The following is a 21736-nucleotide window of genomic DNA, read 5'->3' as shown; positions in this document are numbered from 1 at the left end:
GGGCATATATAACAAAGAATCAGACATCTTTCTATATTTCCATGTAAACTAGTAACAAATAGTTTCTTCACTACAGCTGAAACCTGAAACGTTGGCCGAACCAACGTAGAATTCAAAACCTTTCACCCGTGATACTCGGAAGAAGAATGGCACAGACTAGTGATTAAACAACAAGAGCCACCTCAGAAACTAGCTAGATCGAAAAAATAACTTCCAAATACAACAGAGCTTCTACCAGCATTTCACAAAGAAAAGAACTCCGTCTTTTCATGAGCATACAGAGAAGATACACGATCTTACAGCTACACGAACGGGCTTGCACTTATCTTTTAATTATTGACAGGAAGTGAAAACTTGATAAGCTTCAGTGTTATTGGCCCGTTCGGTACCAACCAACCAGAGGAATTATGTTAACTCACAACACATCAGTGCATCGGATACAAGGGTGGTCAATAAGTCTGGTAGCAAGGCTCTCTGGCTCTGGAATGAGAGCAGAGGTCAAGCTGTTCCAAAAATGGAATGTTAACGACTCATCTAGAATCTTTCTGAACAGGGCATCTTGTTGAGCCTTTTCAGTCTCTGTTGACGGTGCAGTGAAGTATCTGTTTCCACATCAATTGAGTTAATTCATAAAGGAAGAAAGCTCATGGGAGAATTGTAAACCAAAAGTTAAAAACTGCTATACAAAAGCACAAGAGGTTCAAGAATATTTGAATAAATGCACCAGCATGCATCCAAATATAAAACACATAAGTGTAAGAAATCAGAAGATGGGGTTTTCTTCAATGCGGGATGAATGTTCCAGGACTGCTGCGGAAAATGAGTGGCGATCAAAGGTGACTTTTCACAGATTGATAGGCACTCACAGCCCACAACACTCCTCTCCATTGGAAAAGAATTCATATAAGATTACCTTGAGATATTCTGAGAAGCAATTGGAAAAAATATGAAAGAAGGCTGCACTTTCAGCTCCAGCTGTCTAACTGATTTATTACGACTACTCAAAAACCTTCGTGCAACTCTTGTCAAAAGATCAGCCCCATTCAATCTCAAACGAGTATCATCATATGTCATATAAAACTCTTTCAGGCACTCCATTATGAAGGGGCTGCATGGAAAAGTGAACCAAATATCAAAATCCAAAATTTTTATACAAATCAAATATACTAGTTTATAATTTTCCTCATCAGTGCCACTCAAATTTGTAATAGGACGTCTAATAAATGTAAAAGATCAATGCCACTAAATTTTCAAATATAACACAATTTCCTAATTTTCATGTGATTCTCCTGGACTCTCTTTGGCGTTTACCCAATAAAGGGTTTGCAATTCAAAACAATTTAAGACACATAAAACACGCAAACATATAGCCCAGTACACACACAAACAAACATAATTATTTTGAAGGGTTAAGGGTTTAGGGTTTAGTGTAATGTCAGGAAGAACCATTGAAAGCTCCTGTTTATGGTTTAGAACTCTAGTACTCTATGCAATGCACCCATATAAAAAGCACACTTAGATAAAAAGGAAAACAAATGTCGTTATTAACATTCAATGATAAATACAAGTCTGTTCTGATTCAAAATGATTTCAACAGAAATAGTACTTTGATTCCCACAATTAGAGATGAAGTCATGTTCATACCTCCTCCTATTAAATGCCATTACAGCACCATTCAAAGAACTTCCCGCAGGTTGATCCTCTTTACCAACAGAATTGTGAAGTGATGATAAAGGCTTCAGAACTATGATATCAGAATCAAGATATATTCCTCCGTATCTACAAATGCAAAGAAATGAAGTTAGGGAGATCTTTAAACTCAACAGAAAAATGTCATGTTTAATGCACCATTCTGTTTGCACATATAATCCAAAACGTAACACATAACCAGATCATATCAGACAGGATGATAATGGCCATGCTTAAGATTGGCATAAAGAATGAAAACTCTGAACCTAAAAAGTAATCACAAGCGTTAAGTTTTCCATGATATGCTCAGCAGGAAACTTAACTCTTCTTTAGTTGCATTGAGCTCATCTAGCAAACTTGCAGTCTCTTTAAAACTCAACTGCTCAAGCACATACTATGAAAACTCTGAGCTCATTTATTTGTTAAGAATTTTTTGCTGAAGTGAAAATGGAGCTCATTGATTTGTTAAAACTCACCACTAAAGCAACTACCATGAAAACTCTTGAGCTCATTTATTTGTTTAAGAATTTTTGCTGAAAGTGAAAATGGAGGAACGAAACTCAAAAACTTCAGGAAGAGGAACTACATTTTGCCTAAACAATACTTCATACTTCTCTACACGCCAGAAAAGGAAAAGAAATCATTTGATTTCCCTCTTTACAACAAAAACTTATAGCACACAGATCTGTTACAACAAACAATTCAAAAAAAAAATTTGTATAGAGATGAAATTCAATTAGGAAAGATTAAGGTTTAAACTCCCTTCACAACATTAGCAACGACAAGGAGAACTAATAGACTAATAGTGCCCACTCAAGAATGCTTGAAAATTATTGCATGGTTGACTACAATTGTGCAGGTCCAGTTAATATGAGATGTCAAACTCCATACTAACTTGTAGCTATTCTGCTAAATTCATTGCCTAAGGTAGTAAGTAAAGAATCAACAACCTGTGGATAGTTACTACCATCTCACCCAAAGTTGCCAATGGCTGTAGTTTTCTTTTTAACCAAGTAACAGCCGGATAGTCTTCTTCTAAGCCGAAGTGACAGAATTTCTCTTTTTATTTTTTGATGAAATACCAAATTATATAAAATGGATATAAACAGAAACATAAAAGGCGAAAATTTCCATTCTGATATATCTATAATGTATGAAACAACCAACAACAACAAAGCCTATTCCCACTAAGTGGGGTCGGCATGTATGAAACGATCGATTTAAAATATTATGTTGAATCCTACTTCTACCCATTATCTCCTCCATAGATTGGCAAGTGGTAAATATGGCTTTTTAGCAAAAATGGTCCATGAGATTTGCATAACTCCTCATTTTGGTTCCTGAGATTTGAAATAGATAGAATTGGTCCCTAAGTTTGTCCACAATCAATCATTTTGGTCATTCTGTGAAATATCTCCATAAAATAAGAATGAAATGACAAAATACCCTCAATTTTGATCAAACTATTTTGGTCTATTGTTTATTAAATTGAGGTTAATTTTGTCATTTTGATCCTTATTTAACATAAGTTTTCACCCAAGGACCAAAATGATTCACGGTAGACAATCTCAGGGACCACTTCTATTGATTTCAAATCTCAAGGACCGGAGTGAGGAGTTATGCAAATCTCAGGGACCATTTTGGCTAAAAAGCCGGTTAAATATTAAAACTTTTAGGCTTTTAGCCCTTAGTTTAAGTTCCTGCTCTGAACTGGTGAAAGCTCCTAGCCAAAAGCTGAATGGGATTGTGCATTTAATTTCAACAAAAATAATGAATCCTAACGCAACTCTAACTCTTTAAAACTTTGTGTACCCTAATGACAAGAAAGACAAAAGTTAGGGCCATGGATTATGCCTACCCAAGCATATCAGATTGACGGTGTTGAATAGCTACGGTAAAACTTAAACTACCATTAAAGTAAATTGACAAGAACTTAGATTTCTCATGCATTTTCTTCACTCTTCAGCGGTACTCTTTTGTCCATCCAAATCAAAACGTTCACATTTGTCCCAACTGGATTTAAAATTAAAATAAAAATTGACTGACCCATAGAAGGACAGATCTGCAATTAAATAACCTTACTTGTAGAGAGCAGCAAGGCGGACGAGCTCACTGTAATGAGTAGCATAATACTTGGTCTTTCTCCACTCGGACCAGGCAGAAGCAAATATATGGGTCGGTGTATCCCTTAGTAATTCATCAAGATTTGGCATAGCAACAGCAACTTTGTAACTATGGAAAAAGAATTGCCTCAGTACAAAATGAAAATTAGAAAACCAACAAATAAATGTATCAAATAAGCAAAGTTTGAAAAAGTACCCGTCCTTCAAAAAGTTATTTTTAAAGAAATCAAGCTCAATTGTCTCAGACAACACCAAAACACAGGCATCTCGATGACGGGATAGTAAACTCTCAAGTCCCCGCTGCTGTCTTACAGTATACATCCAAGGGGGAGAATTCCACACCATAAAAACCCTCATCTCACATTTCCCCTTCCTGAAAAACACATCCACAAAATCAGAGAATGATAAAAGCGGGTCCAAACCGGGATAGTAACCCCATCTCTTGCCATCTGCATATATCACACCTGAAAACTCATCCTTAAAGCCACCCACTTGATCCGGATCCGACTCACTAATTTGTTCAACGGTGTTCCCAATCGCTTTATCACTCACATTACTCATGTAAGACAAATTCCTGTCGGTACTAGAATTACCACTTGAACCTGAATTCAAACCCTTACTCTCATTTTCAGCAACTTCTGTTCCTACACCTATTCCATTTCCCCTTCCATTCACAACACCATCTCCACCATCACTCTCCATTTTCCTACCCTCGCGGCCATTTTCCCGGAGCTTCACTTCTCGGGGCCTCCCCGAAACTCCCAGCGGCTTCTTCCCGAGAAACGGGACCTTCTTAAAGTGATTCAGCCACCATTTCTGCAGCACCTTATCACCCTTTGTCAACCCAGTAACCCCAACCGCATCAGGGTCCTGCAGCATTGGATTGTGCAACGGATTCAGCTTCTCCACATTGGACTTAAACATCCTATCCCTCCTCAGGAAATCGCCTTTCTTGTCAAACCACTCCCCCCACCCCTCCCTTAGCGGCGAAACCCTCTTCCCCACCTTCAGCAATAGCGCGTCCTCAATACCCGCCACCTCACTCATCCTCCGCCGCACCTCCATATCCACCGGCACATCGTCCGATCCGAACGCCACCTTGCTCTTATCCAATGCACCCAATCCCATGTTAAACCCATTGTAATCCTCCTCCCAATCCTCAATTTTACGCTTATTGAAACCCCTCCTGATAACCCCAGTCACGTGATCGAATACATAACCGGAAACCCTAGATTGCGAAATCTCCGATTGGGGGTCGTCCTCATCGTCCACTTCCTCGTCTTTGGGTGTCTCCTCTACGACGTCGTCGAGCTCGTCGATCTTGTCCTCGGTGGCGATGGAGCCGACGTCGTTGCCCTCATCGGAGACGAGGGGGTTGGTGAGAGAAACGTCGTCGTATTGGGAATCGGGGTTCTGGTGACGGTAGTGGAAGTGGTGAGATTGGGAGTGAGAAAGGCGAGTGTAGAGGAGAGAGACGGAGAGGAGGAGGAGGAGAGCGGAGATAACGGCGCAGATGTAAACGCCGTAACGCGGTCGGTGGGGCCGCCGGGATCGAATACTTCTCAGCATTTTGGGGCCGTTTGGGAGTTAACGGAATCGGGTGTCATCGGAAGTGGGCAGTGAGACAAGAGAGAGATAGGTGAGTGTCTTCAGTGATACAGTCAAGGGGAATGTTAAAAAATCTGGAAAAGAATCCTCCGATTCTTTTCAAGTAGAGTTTTTGAAATTTAATCTAACGGCTCAAGTTATTATAGATTTTATTTATAATTGTTGAATTAAATTTTAAAAGCTCAGATTATGTACCTGGTGAACTTGGTGGAAATAATCGGAGAGGATGGGCCCGACCAAAATTCACGTAGGAATTTTTTTATAAACAATTCAGTTAAAGGAGAGATTTTGTATTTTGTTAAGAATACGATCCAGTACACTAAATTTAATAGACCATGTTTTCGACACACTAACCTAATTTGTGGCTCAATACCCTAAGTTTTTGTTTTTTATTAACAAGGTGAGGATATTTGAATACAAAACCAAATAAAGCAATATTAGAAGAAATTCAAACACATGACCTCCAAACAATAAAAGACCGGAACATAAGACCTTAGAAATGATAGTTGAACAAAAAACCTCAAAAAGATTACCTGAACACGAGACCTCATAAAGTAATACTAGCCTCTCCGCACGCACTCACGCGCATGGGAGAGACATTTTTACATCACGGGCGATACGCGCCCCAAAGATGTGTTTCTTTAGATAATTTTATATTTTTTAAGGTGATTATTTCATAAATTGTGCGTGTGCGCACATCATAACAATAGTATCTACATAGTTTTATTGACGCAATAGTATGTAGATGTAAATTAAAAAAAAGGTAGACGAAACATCATTGGCTGATATTCAAACCCTAACACGTAGCACCTCTAAAGATGTCTTACATTAGTTGTTTTCAATTTATTTAGTGAGGTAATTGGACAATTACAATGAAATTAAAACAACTAATGCAAGACGTTTTTAAGTGATGAAGGAAATAAAACGTAATTAAGTCGAGTGTAAAATATGTGATAAAACAATAATAATAAATAATAAATAATAAAAAAAGTCCTTGCAAGCACATTCAAATAGGTTTGTAACAAATAAATGAAGAAATATAGCAAGGAACCAAATAATATTGTAAGAAAACAAAATAAACAATTAATCTACGACATTGAGTTTAAGAGTAAGAATTCACATATCATCTTTTCCTTCCAACACTACAAAATACAACTCGCTTTAATATATGTTATTAAAAATTGATAATGATGAGTATGTAGGGTTTGTGCTTCATGGTATACAGGCCCTTTATGTAAATGATCCCTATTTTTTAAAATGAAGATTAGGTGTGAAGTCCACTCTACATCGAATTTTAACGATCCGAATTGTCTATTTTGTAAATCTCGATTCATAGATCATTCTTGCAAAAATTCAATTCAATTCGAAACCATTTGCCTATTTAATTATCAAGATCAAATTTCATTGTTTCTTGTAAATAAAGTATTCGTTTATTTTTTTAACCCAATTAGATGCCTTAAATACTTCTGATTTGGCTAATATTTTGCAAGGATGATCTATAAGGTACAACTTAAAAAATAGACGGTTATGATCGTTAAAGTTCGATGTGGTATGGACTCCACATCTAATCTCCATTTTTATAAAAAAAAAATGAGAATCTTGTTGTAAAAAGTGGGTATGTTTGCCCACATGTGTATATTATAAACTCACAAGCTAAATAGTAACTCTTTTGTAATTTTCCATTGAAGTGGCTCTATAAATAGAGCACTTTGATTGTTCAAAGACAGAGAAGATCAAGAAGAGAAAAATGAAGAAATATAATACTCTTAGTATCCCTCATTTTCTAAGATCTGCAATATTTTTGTCAGTGTGATATTTTGCATCACTTCGTCCTCGCTCTTAGCAAAAGTTATTTCTCTACTTTTACCTATTTATAACACGTTATCAACACGAATCTCTAATAATTTCTCATTTCCCTTCATCGAAAAAAAAAATGTTTCCTCTAAGGTTTTTATTGTTCTTCTTCTTCCTCTGCCTCAATTGCTGAATATACCATCGCGAAGAACTGTTTGCACCATGTTTACTTCTAGTTCTCAACCTAGCAATTACTTATATCTTTGATTTCTTGTTTGGTGTAACTCTTGACTACTAACCCAGTGTTTATTTATGCAATCCAAGATGGTGCGGTATCATCGCCTATTTTGGATTGCAGATCTAATTTTACTACAAATTTTAAGTGGAGCGGTATAATCGCCCACCCTATCCTGCATATTTAAATTTACCTGCTATTTAATTTTATCACAATTTTAGGTGGTGTGGAATAATCACCCATTATGCTCTGCATATTTAAATTTTATCGCAATTTTAGGTGGTGCGGTATAATCGTCCACCCTGCTTTGCATATTTAAATTTTATAGCAATTTTAGGTGGTGCGGTATAATCGTCCATCCTGTTTTGGGTATTTAAATTTTATCGCAATTTTAGGTGGTGCGGTATAATCGTCCACCTTACTCGATATATTTAAATTTTCCTGCTGTTTAAAGTGGTGCAGAATAATCGCCCATCCTATACTTGTTTCGATGAGAATGGTGCGGTACAATTACCCTTCTCATTAATTATGTAAATATCGAGCCTGAAGTTTTGAGTACTTAACATTTTGACCTGAAGATCAAAAATTTGTAAGAATCAGAAGTTCTAACAATATATTCCTCCAGAACACATATTATTGCAAGTTCTTACACACCTCATTTTTCTTTTAGAAAAGAAAATGGCAAACTTGGCAAAGCTTGATTTCGCTGCCCTGGACATTACTGGAAAAAATTACCTTACCTCGGTACTGGATACCAAGATCCATCTGGAAGCAGCGAATCTTGGAGATACCATCAGGGAAGAGAGTAGGTCATCCTCTCAAGATCGGGCAAATGCCATGATTTTTATTCGTCGCCATCTTGATGAGACACTAAAGAGCGAGTACTTAACGGTTGAAGATCCATTAGCCATCTGGAAGGCCTTGAGAAACAGATACAATCAACTGACAACGGTGATTTTTCCAAGAGCTCGCTATGACTGGACTCACCTAAGGATCTAGGATTTCAAGTCAGTGGTTGAGTACAATTCGGCATTGTTCAGAATTACCTTTCAGATGAAGCTCTGTGGGGATACTATTACTGAGGAAATGTTATTGGAAAAGACTTTCAGCACATTTCGTGCCTCTAACATGCTCCTGCAACAACAATATAGAGCGCGAGGCTTCACTGATTACAACCAGCTGATATATGTGATCCCGGTAGCTGAACAGAACAATGAGCTCCTGATGAAAAACCATAATTCCCGACCTGGTAGCTGAACAGAACAATGAGCTTCTGATGAAAAATCATAATTCCCGACCTACTGGATCAACACCGTTCCCATAAGTGAATGTTGCTTCCCTTGAAAGGAACATCATATCCTCCCGTGGCAATAATTACAAACAAAGATGTGGCCACAAGCGAGGCCGGTGGAACGGGAAAGGCAAAAACCATGGTGTCCAATTTCACAACCAAGTTCCAAGGCATAATCCAAGCCCGAGCTTTAAAAATGCAAATCGCTAGAAAGGAAAAACTCATATGAACACTCATAGAAATCCTGAATGAGTTTGCCATAGGTGTGGTGGCAACGAACATTGGGCGCGTACTTATCGCACCCCAAAGCATCTGGTGGAACTGTATCAAGCCTCATTCAAGGAGAAGGGTGTCGAGATCAATTTATTCGACCAGGCTCAACCAATGAAAACACCTGATCCAGTGACCAATTTATCAGGACAGTTAAACACAACCCACCTGGATGCTATAGACTTTATTAATGAAAGAGGGAATGAAGTTTATGGGTCCGATTGAATTATTTATGTTTAATGTACTCTTGTTATTTGTACTTGTTGTTTAATGCTCACATTTTCAATTCAATAAAAGTAGTATTCCAGTATGAATAAACTGCTTTTTCTTTACTCAGAGAACATGGATAAAAATTATGGTTAGTCTCAAAATAAGAGCAATGACAGAGACTTTTGTCTTGCAGATAGCTCAACCACGCATTCAATACTTCGAGATCGAAAGTACTTCTCGAATTTGGTACTTGCAAAAGTAAAGGTAACAACAATATCAGGGTAATCAGATGTAATTGAAGGCTCAGGAAAAGCCCAGATTATGTTACCAAATGGAACAATATTATCCATAAAGAATGCATTATATGCTACTCGATCCATTTGAAATTTGTTGAGTTTTAAAGACATACATCTAAATGGATACCACATTGAAACAAAAAGTGTAAAAAATGTGGAATATTTATGCATTACCTCCAATGATACCCAAAAGCATATATTTGAGAAGTTGCATGGTTTATCGAGTGGAGTGTATTATACATACATAAAGACAGTTGAGGCATATACTGTCATGAATCAGAAGTTCATTGATTCAAAGGTTTACATGCTTTGGCATAACCGTCTAGGTCATCCAGGATCTACCATGATGCGTAGAATCATTACCAACTCTAATGGACATCCATTATTGAGCAGACACATTGATGTCTCAAATGATAACCCTTGCAAGGCTTGTTCCCAAGAGAAGTTGGTAATTATACCATCATAACTAAAGGTTGATGATGAATCCCCATCATTTTTTCAAAGAATTCAAGAGGATATTTGTGGACCTATTCAACCACCTTGTGGACCATTTCGATATTTTATAGTTTTGGTTGATGCATCTACCCAATGGTCACATGTTTGCCTATTGTCTACTCGAAATGTAGCTTTTGCGAGACTTCTTACTCAGATAATTAAATTGCGAGCATAGTTCCCAGATCATCTCATTAAGTCCATTCGACTTGATAACACTGGTGAATTTACGTCTCAAACCTTTGATGATTACTGCATGACACTGGGCATTGATGTTGAACATCATGTTCCTTATGTCCACACCCAAAAAGGTTTAGCAGAGGCATTTATCAAGCAACTTCAATTAATAGCTCGCACTCTGCTCATGAAAACGAAATTGCCAGTCTCTACGTGAGGACATGTCATCTTACATGCAACATCATTGGTTCGACTGAGACCCATAACCAACCACCAATACTCATCAATACAACTCGTGTTTGGACATCAGCCAAATATTTCACATTTACAAGTTTTTGGTTGTGCTATTTATATGCCTATTGCACCGCCTTAACGAACTAAAATGGGACCTCAGCGCAGACTGGGAATTTATGTGGGTTTTGATTCACCATCTATCATTAGATATTTGAAACCTTTGACTGGTGATATGTTTACAGCTCGTTTTGCTGATTGTCATTTTGATGAAACAGTTTTCCAGTTGTTAGGGGAAGAAAATACCGTTCCAGAAGAACGGCAAGAGCTAACATGGGTTGTTTCCACCTTATCTCATTTTGATCCACGAAGCAATCAATGTGAAAATGAAGTGAAAATGATCGTTCATCTTCAAGGTATTGCTAATCAAATACCAGATGCATTTAATGATGCTTCGAAAGTGACAAAGTCACATATACCAGCTGCAAACGCACTTGTAAGAATTAATGTCCCTGTTGGACAAAATAAAGTGGCAACGAATGATTCATCCAGTGCACGCCTAAAGCGTGGTAGACCCCCAGGTTCAAAATATTCAGCCCCTCGAAAGAGAAAGATAAGGGCACAGTTGAACCCAAATGATATCATTCAAGAAAAGAAATTGAATGATAAATCCACAATTCATGATTTTGTACTTCTAGAAAAAGAAAATATCCTTGATGAGACACATGTCCCTGAAGAGACAGAAGTACATGAAAGCAAAGAAATATCCATAAATTATGCATGTACTAATGAATTGTGGGATCGAAATGAAATAATCATCGACGACATGTTTGCATTTGCAATAACCACTGAAATTATATTAAGTGATGATATTAAACCCTGCTCTGTTGATGAATGCAGACAAAGACAAGATTGGCCTAAGTGGAAAGATGCAATCCATGCATAATTAAATTCCTTGGAAAGACGAAGTGTTTTTGGACCAGTAGTCCAAACCCCCTGGTGTGAACCCTGTAGGTTACAAATGGGTACTCACAAGGAAACACAACGAGAAAAATGAGATTGCAAGATATAAAGAACGACTCGTTGCACAAGGTTTTTCACAAAAATCTGGAATTAATTATGAAGAGACATACTCTCCTATAATGGATGCAATTACGTTCCGTTACTAATAAGTTTGGTGATTTCAGAAAAACTTGACATGCGCCTTATGGATGTCATCATCGCGTATCTATATGGAGAATTAAATACAGACATATATATGAAAGTCCCAGAAGGACTTAAGTTGCCTAAAGCAACTAACAAACCACGAGATATGTTCTCAATCAAATTAAGGCGATCACTATATAGGCTAAAACAATCTGGGCGAATGTGGTATAATCGTCTCAGTAAGTATTTGATTAAAGAAGGATATGCCAACAATGTCATATGCCCTTGTGTGTTCATTAATAAATCAAATATTGGATTTGCTATAGTGGCAGTATACGTCGATAATATGAACCTAGTTGGAACCTCTGAAGAGCTCAACAAAACTGCTGAATATCTGAAAAGCGAATTTGAAATGAAAGACCTTGGGAAAACAAAATATTGTCTCGGACTGCAGATCGAGCATTGTGTTAATGGAATTTTGGTCCATCAATCAGCTTACATTGAAAAAATATTGAAACGATTTGGCATGGATAAAACTTATCCACTTAGCAGCCCAATGGTAGTTCGTTCTTTGGACATTAAGAAAGATCCATTCCATCCAAAAGAAGATGATGAACTGGTCCTTGGTCCAGAAGTACCATATTTAAGTGCAATAGGTGCTTTATTGTATTTAGCACAATGTACTAGATCAGTTATAACTTTTTCAGTTAACTTGTTAGCCAGGTATAGCTCTGCTCCAACAATTCGTCATTGAAAGGAAGTCAAAGATGTTCTATAATACATTCGTGGGACAACATATATGGGTCTCTTCTACTCAGACAAGCCCATAAATGAACAGATCCTTGTTGGATACGCATATGCTGGTTTTTTCTCCGATCTGCATAAAGCCCGCTCACAAAATGGATATGTGTTCACTAATGGAGATACTGCAATTTCATGGCGATCAACGAAGCAAACGCTAGTTGCTACATCTTCCAATCACTCGGAAATAATTGCTTTACATGAAGCAAGTCGTGAATGTTCTTGGTTAAGATCAATGATTCATCACATCAGGAATTCATGTGGTCTACCTTCAAAGACAGACACTCCAACTGTCATCCATAAAGATAATGTAGCCTGTGTCGCCCAGATGAAGGAAGGATTCATCAAGGGTGATAAGACTAAACACATATCTCCAAGATTTTTCAGTGCACATGAGCTTCATAAGGGTAAAGTTATTGAAGTCAGACAAATCCGTTCCAATGAAAATTTAGCAGACTTGTTCACCAAATCTCTACCAAAGTGCACATTTCAGAAGTTGGTGCAGGGAATCGGATTACGTCGGCTTACAAATTTGAAGAATGCGAAATCAGGGGGAGATACAATTCAGGGGGAGCATCCATGATACATGCATGTTGTACTATTTTTCCTTCGATTAGGATTTTTCCCATTGGGTTTTTCCTATCAAGGTTTTAACGAGACAACATAAGCATGCTCAACACCATCCGGGTAAAGTTGTACTCTTTTTCCTTCGCTATGGTTTTTTCCCACTGAGTTTTTCCAAGCAAGGTTTTAACGAGGCAATTGATACTAATATGTGAGCATCCAAGGGGGAGTGTTTTAAATAGTGGGTATGTTTGCCCATATGTGTATAGTATAAACTCACAAGCTAAATAGTAATCATTTTGTAATTTTCCATTGAAGTGGCTCTATAAATAGAGCACTTTGATTGTTCAAAGATAAAGAAGATCAAGAAGAGAAAAAGGAAGAAATATAATACTCTCAGTATCCTTCATTTTCTAAGATCTGCAATACTTTTGTCAGTGTGATATTTTGCACCACTTCGTCCTCGCTCTTAGCAAATGTTATTTCTCTACTTTTGCCTATTTATAACAAATCTTTTCCTTTAAAGACTTTCTCATAGTATAAAATACTATTTTTCTTGACAATATCTTACAATTCCCATTCCACCTACAAACTGATTTGTCACTTTTATGCCGACACAACATTAATCATAAAAAAACTAACGCACATAAGCATGTGCAGCCAACTAATCTTAATACTTGCCATGGTGTGTGTTTCACCTTTTTAATCGAATAACTACAAAGTTTGAGAGGATAATTGTGTATATTTTTTTTAATTTAATTACTTTTCAAAACAGTTTTCTGTTCAGTTATATTTTTTTACCAATTTGTCTTCATTTTTTATTTATTTTATAATTTACGTTTTAAATCTTAACTATTGCATTGACTTCCTCTAAAGTCTAAAGTTCAACACCAAGCAAATTTCTTGTTTCTGTTATTTTTTTTCTAACATTTAAAATAATCAATACTGAATTCTTCTCTAAGACCAAGCTAACTTCTTTGTTTCAATTTTTTTTCCTTCTTTTCAGTATTTCTTATCCATGGCATCCTGCATAAGCAATGCATCTCACAAACATGCAAGAAACCAAATAAAAAATGAAAAGGAAAAAAAACCTTACAAAGAGCGAATTTTTATAATACATCCATATCCATGAAACTAAAAAAAAAAAGACCTTACAATATGTTTCGAAAACACGTTTGTAGTTAGCAACATTAAAAATAAAATAAAACATTCATCTTGAGTAAAAGATGAACTATATCTACAAACTAAAGTTTTCTTGCAACATCAATGCCATGGTTGCCACCCATTTGTTTTCACTTGATGCTTCACATTTTCATTGTGCATCTACAAATAATATGAGAAAATTAGAAGTCTGACTATAAAAAAAAATTATTATAAGTAGTGAGTAGAATAACATAATTACCTTTATATTAGATAATTTGTCCATAGCAACACTTTTTCTCCAATTGCTTGAAGAAGACTGTAAAGTAAGTATTTGGTCAAGTTCGAGTTAGCAAATTGTGATCACATTTATGAAATAAGTAATTGTGATATTGTACCTTAATCCTATGCTTCAACTTTTTCAGTTTGAGAGAGGTATGATGCTTGTAGAACTGTTACAAAATTAAGTTTGATAAGGCTTATGTGATTGATTTCAAACTAATGCAATAGAATGTACTACATTCTTAACTATAAAAAAATATTATAGAAAAATTGTATGGTTACGATTAATCTTCTTCCTGCACCAACATAATTATCCAGATAGGATATTCATGTGTTTTGTATAATTATGAATAATTAATTGGCAAACATATTACGAAGAAAGAAATTTGTCAAAGATAGATAGGCATGGTAAGTAGGATTATACCTAATTTGTTGAACTTTTTTGTAGGTTCGTATGATGTGAGGAGTAGTTGCAGTTATCATTTCTGCTAAAGCATTTTTCATGCGCCACCTATATGAAAAGATATATATAAGGTTCAATGTTTCCTCCCAAAATTTCAATTTATAGAAAATTAAGAAGAAAGCTAAGGAATACATACTGCTCGTGCTTCTTCTTTTTAACCTCTTTGAGAATTAGTTTGCTGACATCAATAGTTTTCACCCCAACGGAGATGCCCCAACCAAGCGAAAAAATAGAAACACGTCTGCTAGGTGTCTCATCTTTATTAGGTGGTGCCATCTTCACTTTTTGTTGCATTTCTTGTGGAGTTTCTGTAAATAAACAAAATTAATAAATTTTTAACACAACCAAGAGAAACGTACAATGATTTTTAAACCTTCTTACAATGCATCACCATCGTCTCATACTTTGTTTGCATGGTGAAATGTAAAAACAAAAAGTAGCTAATAAACTTGTGAGAAAATGTTAAAGGCAAAGAGACAAAAGCAGATGTCATCTCATCTACTCAACAATAAAGCTTTTCTTACTGCTTGAGCTCAATGGAAATAGAAAGGATCCAATTATTCAAAGTCCAAATAACCTATTAACAAAAGGCACTTTAAAGCTTGTCTAGCATACATGCAATAATAGAACAATGATATATCCCTTAACATATTCTGCGAGCAAGGAAGTAGAGTCCAAAATTTTATACATTTGGGTCACACATGAGTGTCATCAGAAAAAATGAGACATAAAGATGAATTGATGTCAGCTTACAACCAGAAAGACTCGGTATTTGATCAAACATATGAGCATTGAGATTTTAGATGATTAACGACAGTACCACACCCAAATATGGAGATGTAGAAACACCAAAATTCCATTCATTGTTAATGCAATACAAACAATATTGGTATAGTTTAAGTGTTTAAAACAACAAAAAGACATCCACTTTCAAAACTTTCTCAGTCATTAAATAGACAAAAACAATATAAACCGCTGCTAGACGCAAATTATTTGTAGAAATATAGACACAATGTAAATTAAATTAACTTCCTCCAACTACTCTGAAACCTCAAATGAAGGCACATTTCTCACTATGTGGGTGGGACCCAATAAATTCAAATAAAAGCTAAATTGAGAAGATTTTATCCTCATACGACCAAAACAATCAAATTTCTTTGCTACCCAATTTTCCCAACAACCAAACACTAATTAAAGAAAAATCCAAAAATTGCTCTTTAAAAAAGGAGAATAATAAAAAATAACTCACGTTTTTTTCCTTTTACTTTTGCTTCTCTTTTCATCACCGACCTCCTCCTCTACTTCTTCGTTTTCGAGTTTCCGTCTTGCTGTCTCATTCTACAAAACCCAAAATTAACTACAGTAAACACAAAACCCACCAAGAAAACACAGAAAATATGAGAGAGTATCACATAAAAAGAAAATGCTTACCAGATCATCCTTGAGTGAGTGAGTGTTCTGTCTCAGTGCAATCTTGAGAGAGCAAGAGTGATGGAAGCTACTAAGGACACAGAAGGAAAGATAGAAAAAAAAAACGGTGTGCAGATGATGGGACCAAATAAAAAAACTGAAATTGGAAAAAAGTGGGGAAACGCTCACCGAGTTTTGTACATTCTCACGTTTATTTTCCGGATTGCCGGCTTAAGATGAAGAAATTATATATATACGGAAAATGCGCGGAGGAGGGGTCTCCATGATATATGTAAAAAAAAGATAAAAAAGCAAGAAAATTCGTTTAAGAATTCAACGAAATATGCAAAGTTCTCTGAAATAAGAATGTAAGAAGAAGACAAAAGGAACTCATAAAGTTATAAAATAAAGAAGAAGATATAGCACAGAGGAATTTAAATAAGTTCTAATAAACCAAATATTAGAACTTAAATGCAATCACTTAAAAATACAATTGTATTTTGCAATCCAGTAAATAAGAGTGCCTACAAATCATGACCTTCATCCTTTGCTTTGTTGGGATCCCCCAACTTGAAAAGACCCATTGCACAATTACAATGCTCATCACAATTACAATTAGTTGTTTGACAGTACTAATTTGTTTTTCATATGGAAATATCTTTGACAATCACAATTACAATGCTCACCCAAAGCATCTTAAACAATACTATATAGCATCGTTTCAGCAATGGTGAATGTAGAAGAGACAAAATTAAAACCAATTGTAATCAAATCGAAACCCCAACTAAACACTCGGGGTATTCCAATGTCCTCTCCCAGCAAATGAATTAGAGATGGACCAAATTAGTGACATAAATTGATGAAAAATGGATGAAGAATAATTAAATTAAGGTTGAGAAACCCTAAAAGCATGCATTTTGTTGAATGAAAAGTTGAAATCGAAAGCTAAATAGTAAGGAAAGTTGGGGTTAGGGATTTGCAAAAAATGGAAAACTTAAATGAATATCGCGATCGGGAAGAGAGAGAGGAAGAGGAGCAATGGCCAAGAGACTGGGCTCCTGAAGGTGGGCGTCCGGGATCGAAGGTGTGAAGAAGGATGGGTTCCAAAACGCATCCCGGATTCTGGTTCAAAAAATTGGGTTTTTTTCGATTATTCATCTGTATATAGTGGTGGTATGTGGGTAGTAATTGTTGAACCTTCAACTGAACTCAAATCGTAGGAATCATTAAAATGCTCTCTAGTTTCGATCGTGGGAATCGTCAAACACGTTGGTTTGGGAAATTTGGAAAAATGATCAAATTTTGGTCCATAAATAGAATTTTAGCCAACTATTGTAATTTATCGTAATTCTAACCAAAACTTGATCTGAAAATACTTAAACATCCTTGATGTTGACAGAAAATTACCAACATAAAATTTCAACCCAATTTCTGCAAAACCCTTAAGAATTGGCATTCAGACTCAATTGAAACTCATTGTAATCATTCTCGAATCAAAATCAAAGCCGCAAGATTTCATATAATTTTTCGACAAATTTTCTTGGGAAACAAAGGATGAATGAATGAGAAAGAAAGAGTTCCAAAAACGCAGTGGTGCTGAGACGCGACCATGAATCTCAACGGGAGAAGAAGAAGAAGGTGAATATATGCCTCATCTTCTTCCACCTTACCATCCTTTTCTGTTCTTCGCTTTCAGTGTTTGCGATTAACTCCTATCTACCGCGACAAATTTGGAAATTGTGAATTCAGGGAAGCGTAGTGAAGAAGAAATGGCTTCAATGGCTGGCAATTGCAGACAAGGTTAAGAAATTGAATTTGAATTCTTTGATTCTCCAGACAATATAGTCAGGAATTACAATTTTCAGTTCTCCGTTTTGAGGAATGGTTGTGTTGAGAAATTAGGACTCAATCGGACAATGGAGGATTTGATATTGAGTTGGTCCAATTTGAAGGTTTTGGAGCATCAAAGCGTCACTGACCTTGATGATCGTTGGAAGATCTGACATTAAAAAGATAGCCATATGATCGTGGAATCAATTAGACGATTTTGATTTGATGCCGGTTGGGACGAAAGAAAAGAAGTTGCAGAAAATAGTTTTAGCAATTTTCAGTCAATAAGGGTGTTTAAGTATTTTTACGTCAAATTTTGGTTAAAATTATTAAATATTATAATTGTTGGCTAAAACTCTGTTAATGATTAAAAATTTGGCTACTTTTCCAAATTTTCCGTTTGTTTCAATCATGGGAAGTTGAAGAAGAACTGATAGCTGAACTGGCGACTGTTTATTCTTTTTCACTTTCCTCCCACGTTTCAAATTCTGTAGTTAATGTTTGTACCATTTTATCCCTCTTTTGGTATCAAATCCTTGATTTGTGCTATGTCATTAAGTAAGGGTATTTTTGACATTATCGAATGTTTCACTAAACTGGGGCTCTCCCTTTATATATATAGATATAGAAGATTATAGAGGAGGAATTCAAACATTCATGTACAGTGACGAAGCTACAGAGGAGCAAGGAGGGTCAGCCGCCTCTCCTCTCGTCGGAAATGAAGCCCATGAGCGAGTAGCCGTCCCTCTGGTTCTTCGAAAAATTTGCAGGTGATGGTTATGTTTTCTGCTGCTGCTGTGTGCGTTGGCTATTTTTTCTGAAAAGTTCAGGCCCAAAACGAAAGGAACTGAGCCTTGTTTGATTTAATGAAAAAAACTATATAATACAATATGGGGACCACCCCATTAACCCCAACGTCGTATTTTTAATGAAAAAAAAACTATATAATACAATATGGGAGCACTTGGCCCCATTAATCCTTCATTCTCCCAGTCCCAAATTCCCAATCCCCTCACCCAAATCAGTTATTCTGCCCAGATTACCCCCTTCCTTTCCAGCCTTCAAGCCAAGCCTTGGCCAGAGGCTTCCAGTTCCAATCCAAGTCAACAGCTTCTACTTCAAAGCCGGATTTTAAAGCTAATTTTTAAGTTAAATTTCTAGTTTTTTTATTTAAATTCCTAATTGATACTTTAATATGAAATTGTGTTTAATTGATACAGAATTATAACTTATGGTATTGATCATTTATTATTGATATGAATTATATGATTATTGATGAATGAAATGGTTTATTATTGATGAATTGAATTAATGATTATTGAATAGTTTATATGATATTAAATAATTTATGTGATTATTGATATTGATTAATTAAATTGTTAGTTTAATTAATTACTAGCATTTGCCTACACACTTTGTGTGTATGAACAGATTTTTTTTAGAAAATGAGGAGAGAGAGAGAGATAGAGAGAGAACGTGGGGAAGTGGGAGGTTTTTTTTTAATTTTAAATATTAGAGATATTTTAACATCACATGTAAGTGAGATTTCAATAAAAAATAGTAAAATTTAGACATGTGAAATTACATTATTGCCCATCATTTTTTTTGTGATAGAAGAATAAGTTGTCTTTTCATCATCTTTTGGTTGACAAAGAGGATTTTATTAATTTATAGAGTTATTAGTCATATAGAAGACTGTACTATAAAATTAAGAGTCTAAGAATTTTTTCCATTATACAGCTACATAATAGAACAAAACTATAAGAAACATTGTTATGAATATTTTAAAACATCACTGCGTAGTAAAATCGAAATCTATTGTTGAATGATATCTTGGTTTTTTACATTGAAAGAGATGCTTTTTCTTTTATTAATAATGAACCTATTATGCCACATTTTTATAACTTGAAACCTCACCTGTAGAATTGTAACAATATTTCTTTGTATTGATACATTATAAACAACGATATTGTCTAACATGTAAAAGGATTTGGTTGTCCATGTTTTTTTTTTATTAACGCTTTTAAATTCGCTCCTCTCCTCATTTATTCATTTATTCTTGACTTCGCCACTGGTGGGTGACGTAATTATTTTCATTTTGAAAAATGGGAAAGCTGGGAAGTTGCAGAGAAGTCACAACCAATAACTTAAGTGAGCAATGAAAAAGTGAAGAAAGATAACACTTACCAACTGGGAAGCTTCCTGGAAATTTCTCACAGTGATCAGTCTTACACTTTTCTTTGTAGAAAACCGTTCTCTTCACTTTGTAACGCGTATTGGAAATCAGAGTCAGTCTTCCACTTTTTTTTTGTGGAAAATACTTGTTCTTTCACTTTAAAAGTCCATATGTTAAAGTGTTTCTTTCAGCTTTTCCTCTTGAACAAGTATTGGAAAGTGGACAGCTCTTGCATGGGGATTTCATTGTTGCTTCTTTAAGGAAGATTTAACTTTGTGGCGTGACAACACGTAATAAGTTGATTACATCGTTATTTTGACATTCTTGTTTCATGTAATTCATTCTTTCTTTCCCACATATAACTTTTTCTGTTGAGAGTTTAATTTGTGTGATTGTGTTGGATATAAATGTTGGCTAATGGCGCTGCTTGCTAGATCCTTCCAACTTATCTTTGGCTCGATATTGGATGCCAATGTTTAATTGATGATGTTCTCACTTAATTAGTATTTGTTCTTCCGTTTAATCGAATTTTATCTTTATACTTATGTGATGAAACATTCAAATCAGTCAAATGAAACCAAAATGAGCAGTTTTGTGCAGTAAACTTGTAGTTTAATTTGATTAAATGGTTTAGCTTATTCTTCTAGTAGTAAGTGGTCTTTGAAAGCATAAAATGTGAAACTAATAAATTAATTCTGAAAATTTGGACAAAACAAACAATTCAAAGTGACACAAAAATTTATATTGAATTGGCAAAAGCTTACATCTTTTGCGAAAACAGAAAGGAAAATTCATTAATAACCAATGGAGATCACATATAGAGTTTTAACTTTGAAACCCCAAATCCTATTACACCCAATAGTTCTCATTGAAACAAAGAATAAATAAAGAAGATGAAAATACATAATTTCATCTCTCCTAAAAACAAAAAAATGTAGCACCAATATCTTGAACGTGTAATTTGCCCAAAACCTTTCTTTTTGTCTTTTGCTAATGGGAACCAAAAGAAAGGCATCCAATGCCTTATAATGTTGCTCCTGTTATAAATAGGTAAAAGTAAGAGAGGTAACTTTTGCTAAAGATAAAAGTCTAACGGGTGCAATGTATCACACAAAATATCTCTACTAATTAATAAAACACTCATTGTCAACCAAAATTCTATGAAATTACCAGTTTAACCCTTAAATTAAAACAGAATATGAATAAGAAATATGGGGCATAAATGTAATTTCACACAACCAAATTTTGCTGTTTTGTAATCCTAACATATCACTAATTAAAAAAAAAAAACTTCTCACTCCCACATTCTCTATCACTCTCTTCCTCACTCTCCTTCTATTTCAAAAACAAAAATAAAAAAATTTCTCACACACTTTGTGTGTGCCTATATGCTAGTATAGATAAAGAGAGGAGGGGAATAGCAACATTATTGTTTTTACTCTTTGGATCTTGTGTGTTTTGATCATATATTGATGCTCTTTATATAAAGTCTTCTACGTGCATAATTC

General features: G+C 35.4%; 1 protein-coding gene and 2 long non-coding RNA genes across 3 annotated transcripts; 1 reads left to right on the top strand and 2 right to left on the bottom strand.

Moving 5' to 3' along the window:
- Positions 1 to 9: 9 nt before the first annotated feature.
- LOC126586029 (uncharacterized protein At4g19900-like) lies at positions 10 to 5512 on the bottom strand. The gene is made up of 5 exons (XM_050250732.1): positions 4009 to 5512; positions 3772 to 3921; positions 1645 to 1779; positions 914 to 1108; positions 10 to 602 (listed from the first exon to the last, which is right to left on the bottom strand). The coding sequence occupies exons 1-5, from the start codon at positions 5379 to 5381 to the stop codon at positions 416 to 418; spliced, it is 2040 nt and encodes a 679-aa protein (XP_050106689.1). The 5' UTR covers positions 5382 to 5512; the 3' UTR covers positions 10 to 415.
- Positions 5513 to 13915: 8403 nt separating this feature from the next.
- On the bottom strand, positions 13916 to 17508 carry LOC126586048 (uncharacterized). Its single transcript, XR_007610726.1, has 7 exons — positions 16244 to 17508; positions 16062 to 16150; positions 14949 to 15120; positions 14774 to 14860; positions 14466 to 14519; positions 14330 to 14386; positions 13916 to 14250 (listed from the first exon to the last, which is right to left on the bottom strand). It is a non-coding gene; the product is annotated as an uncharacterized LOC126586048 (long non-coding RNA).
- On the top strand, positions 17500 to 20751 carry LOC126586050 (uncharacterized). The gene is made up of 2 exons (XR_007610728.1): positions 17500 to 18022; positions 18675 to 20751. It is a non-coding gene; the product is annotated as an uncharacterized LOC126586050 (long non-coding RNA).
- Positions 20752 to 21736: the final 985 nt, after the last annotated feature.

Source organism: Malus sylvestris, chromosome 10 (genome assembly GCF_916048215.2).
Source record: "Malus sylvestris chromosome 10, drMalSylv7.2, whole genome shotgun sequence".
In the NCBI taxonomy this organism is placed as follows: domain Eukaryota; kingdom Viridiplantae; phylum Streptophyta; class Magnoliopsida; order Rosales; family Rosaceae; genus Malus; species Malus sylvestris.
This window is presented reverse-complemented; position numbering and strand designations above follow the sequence as displayed.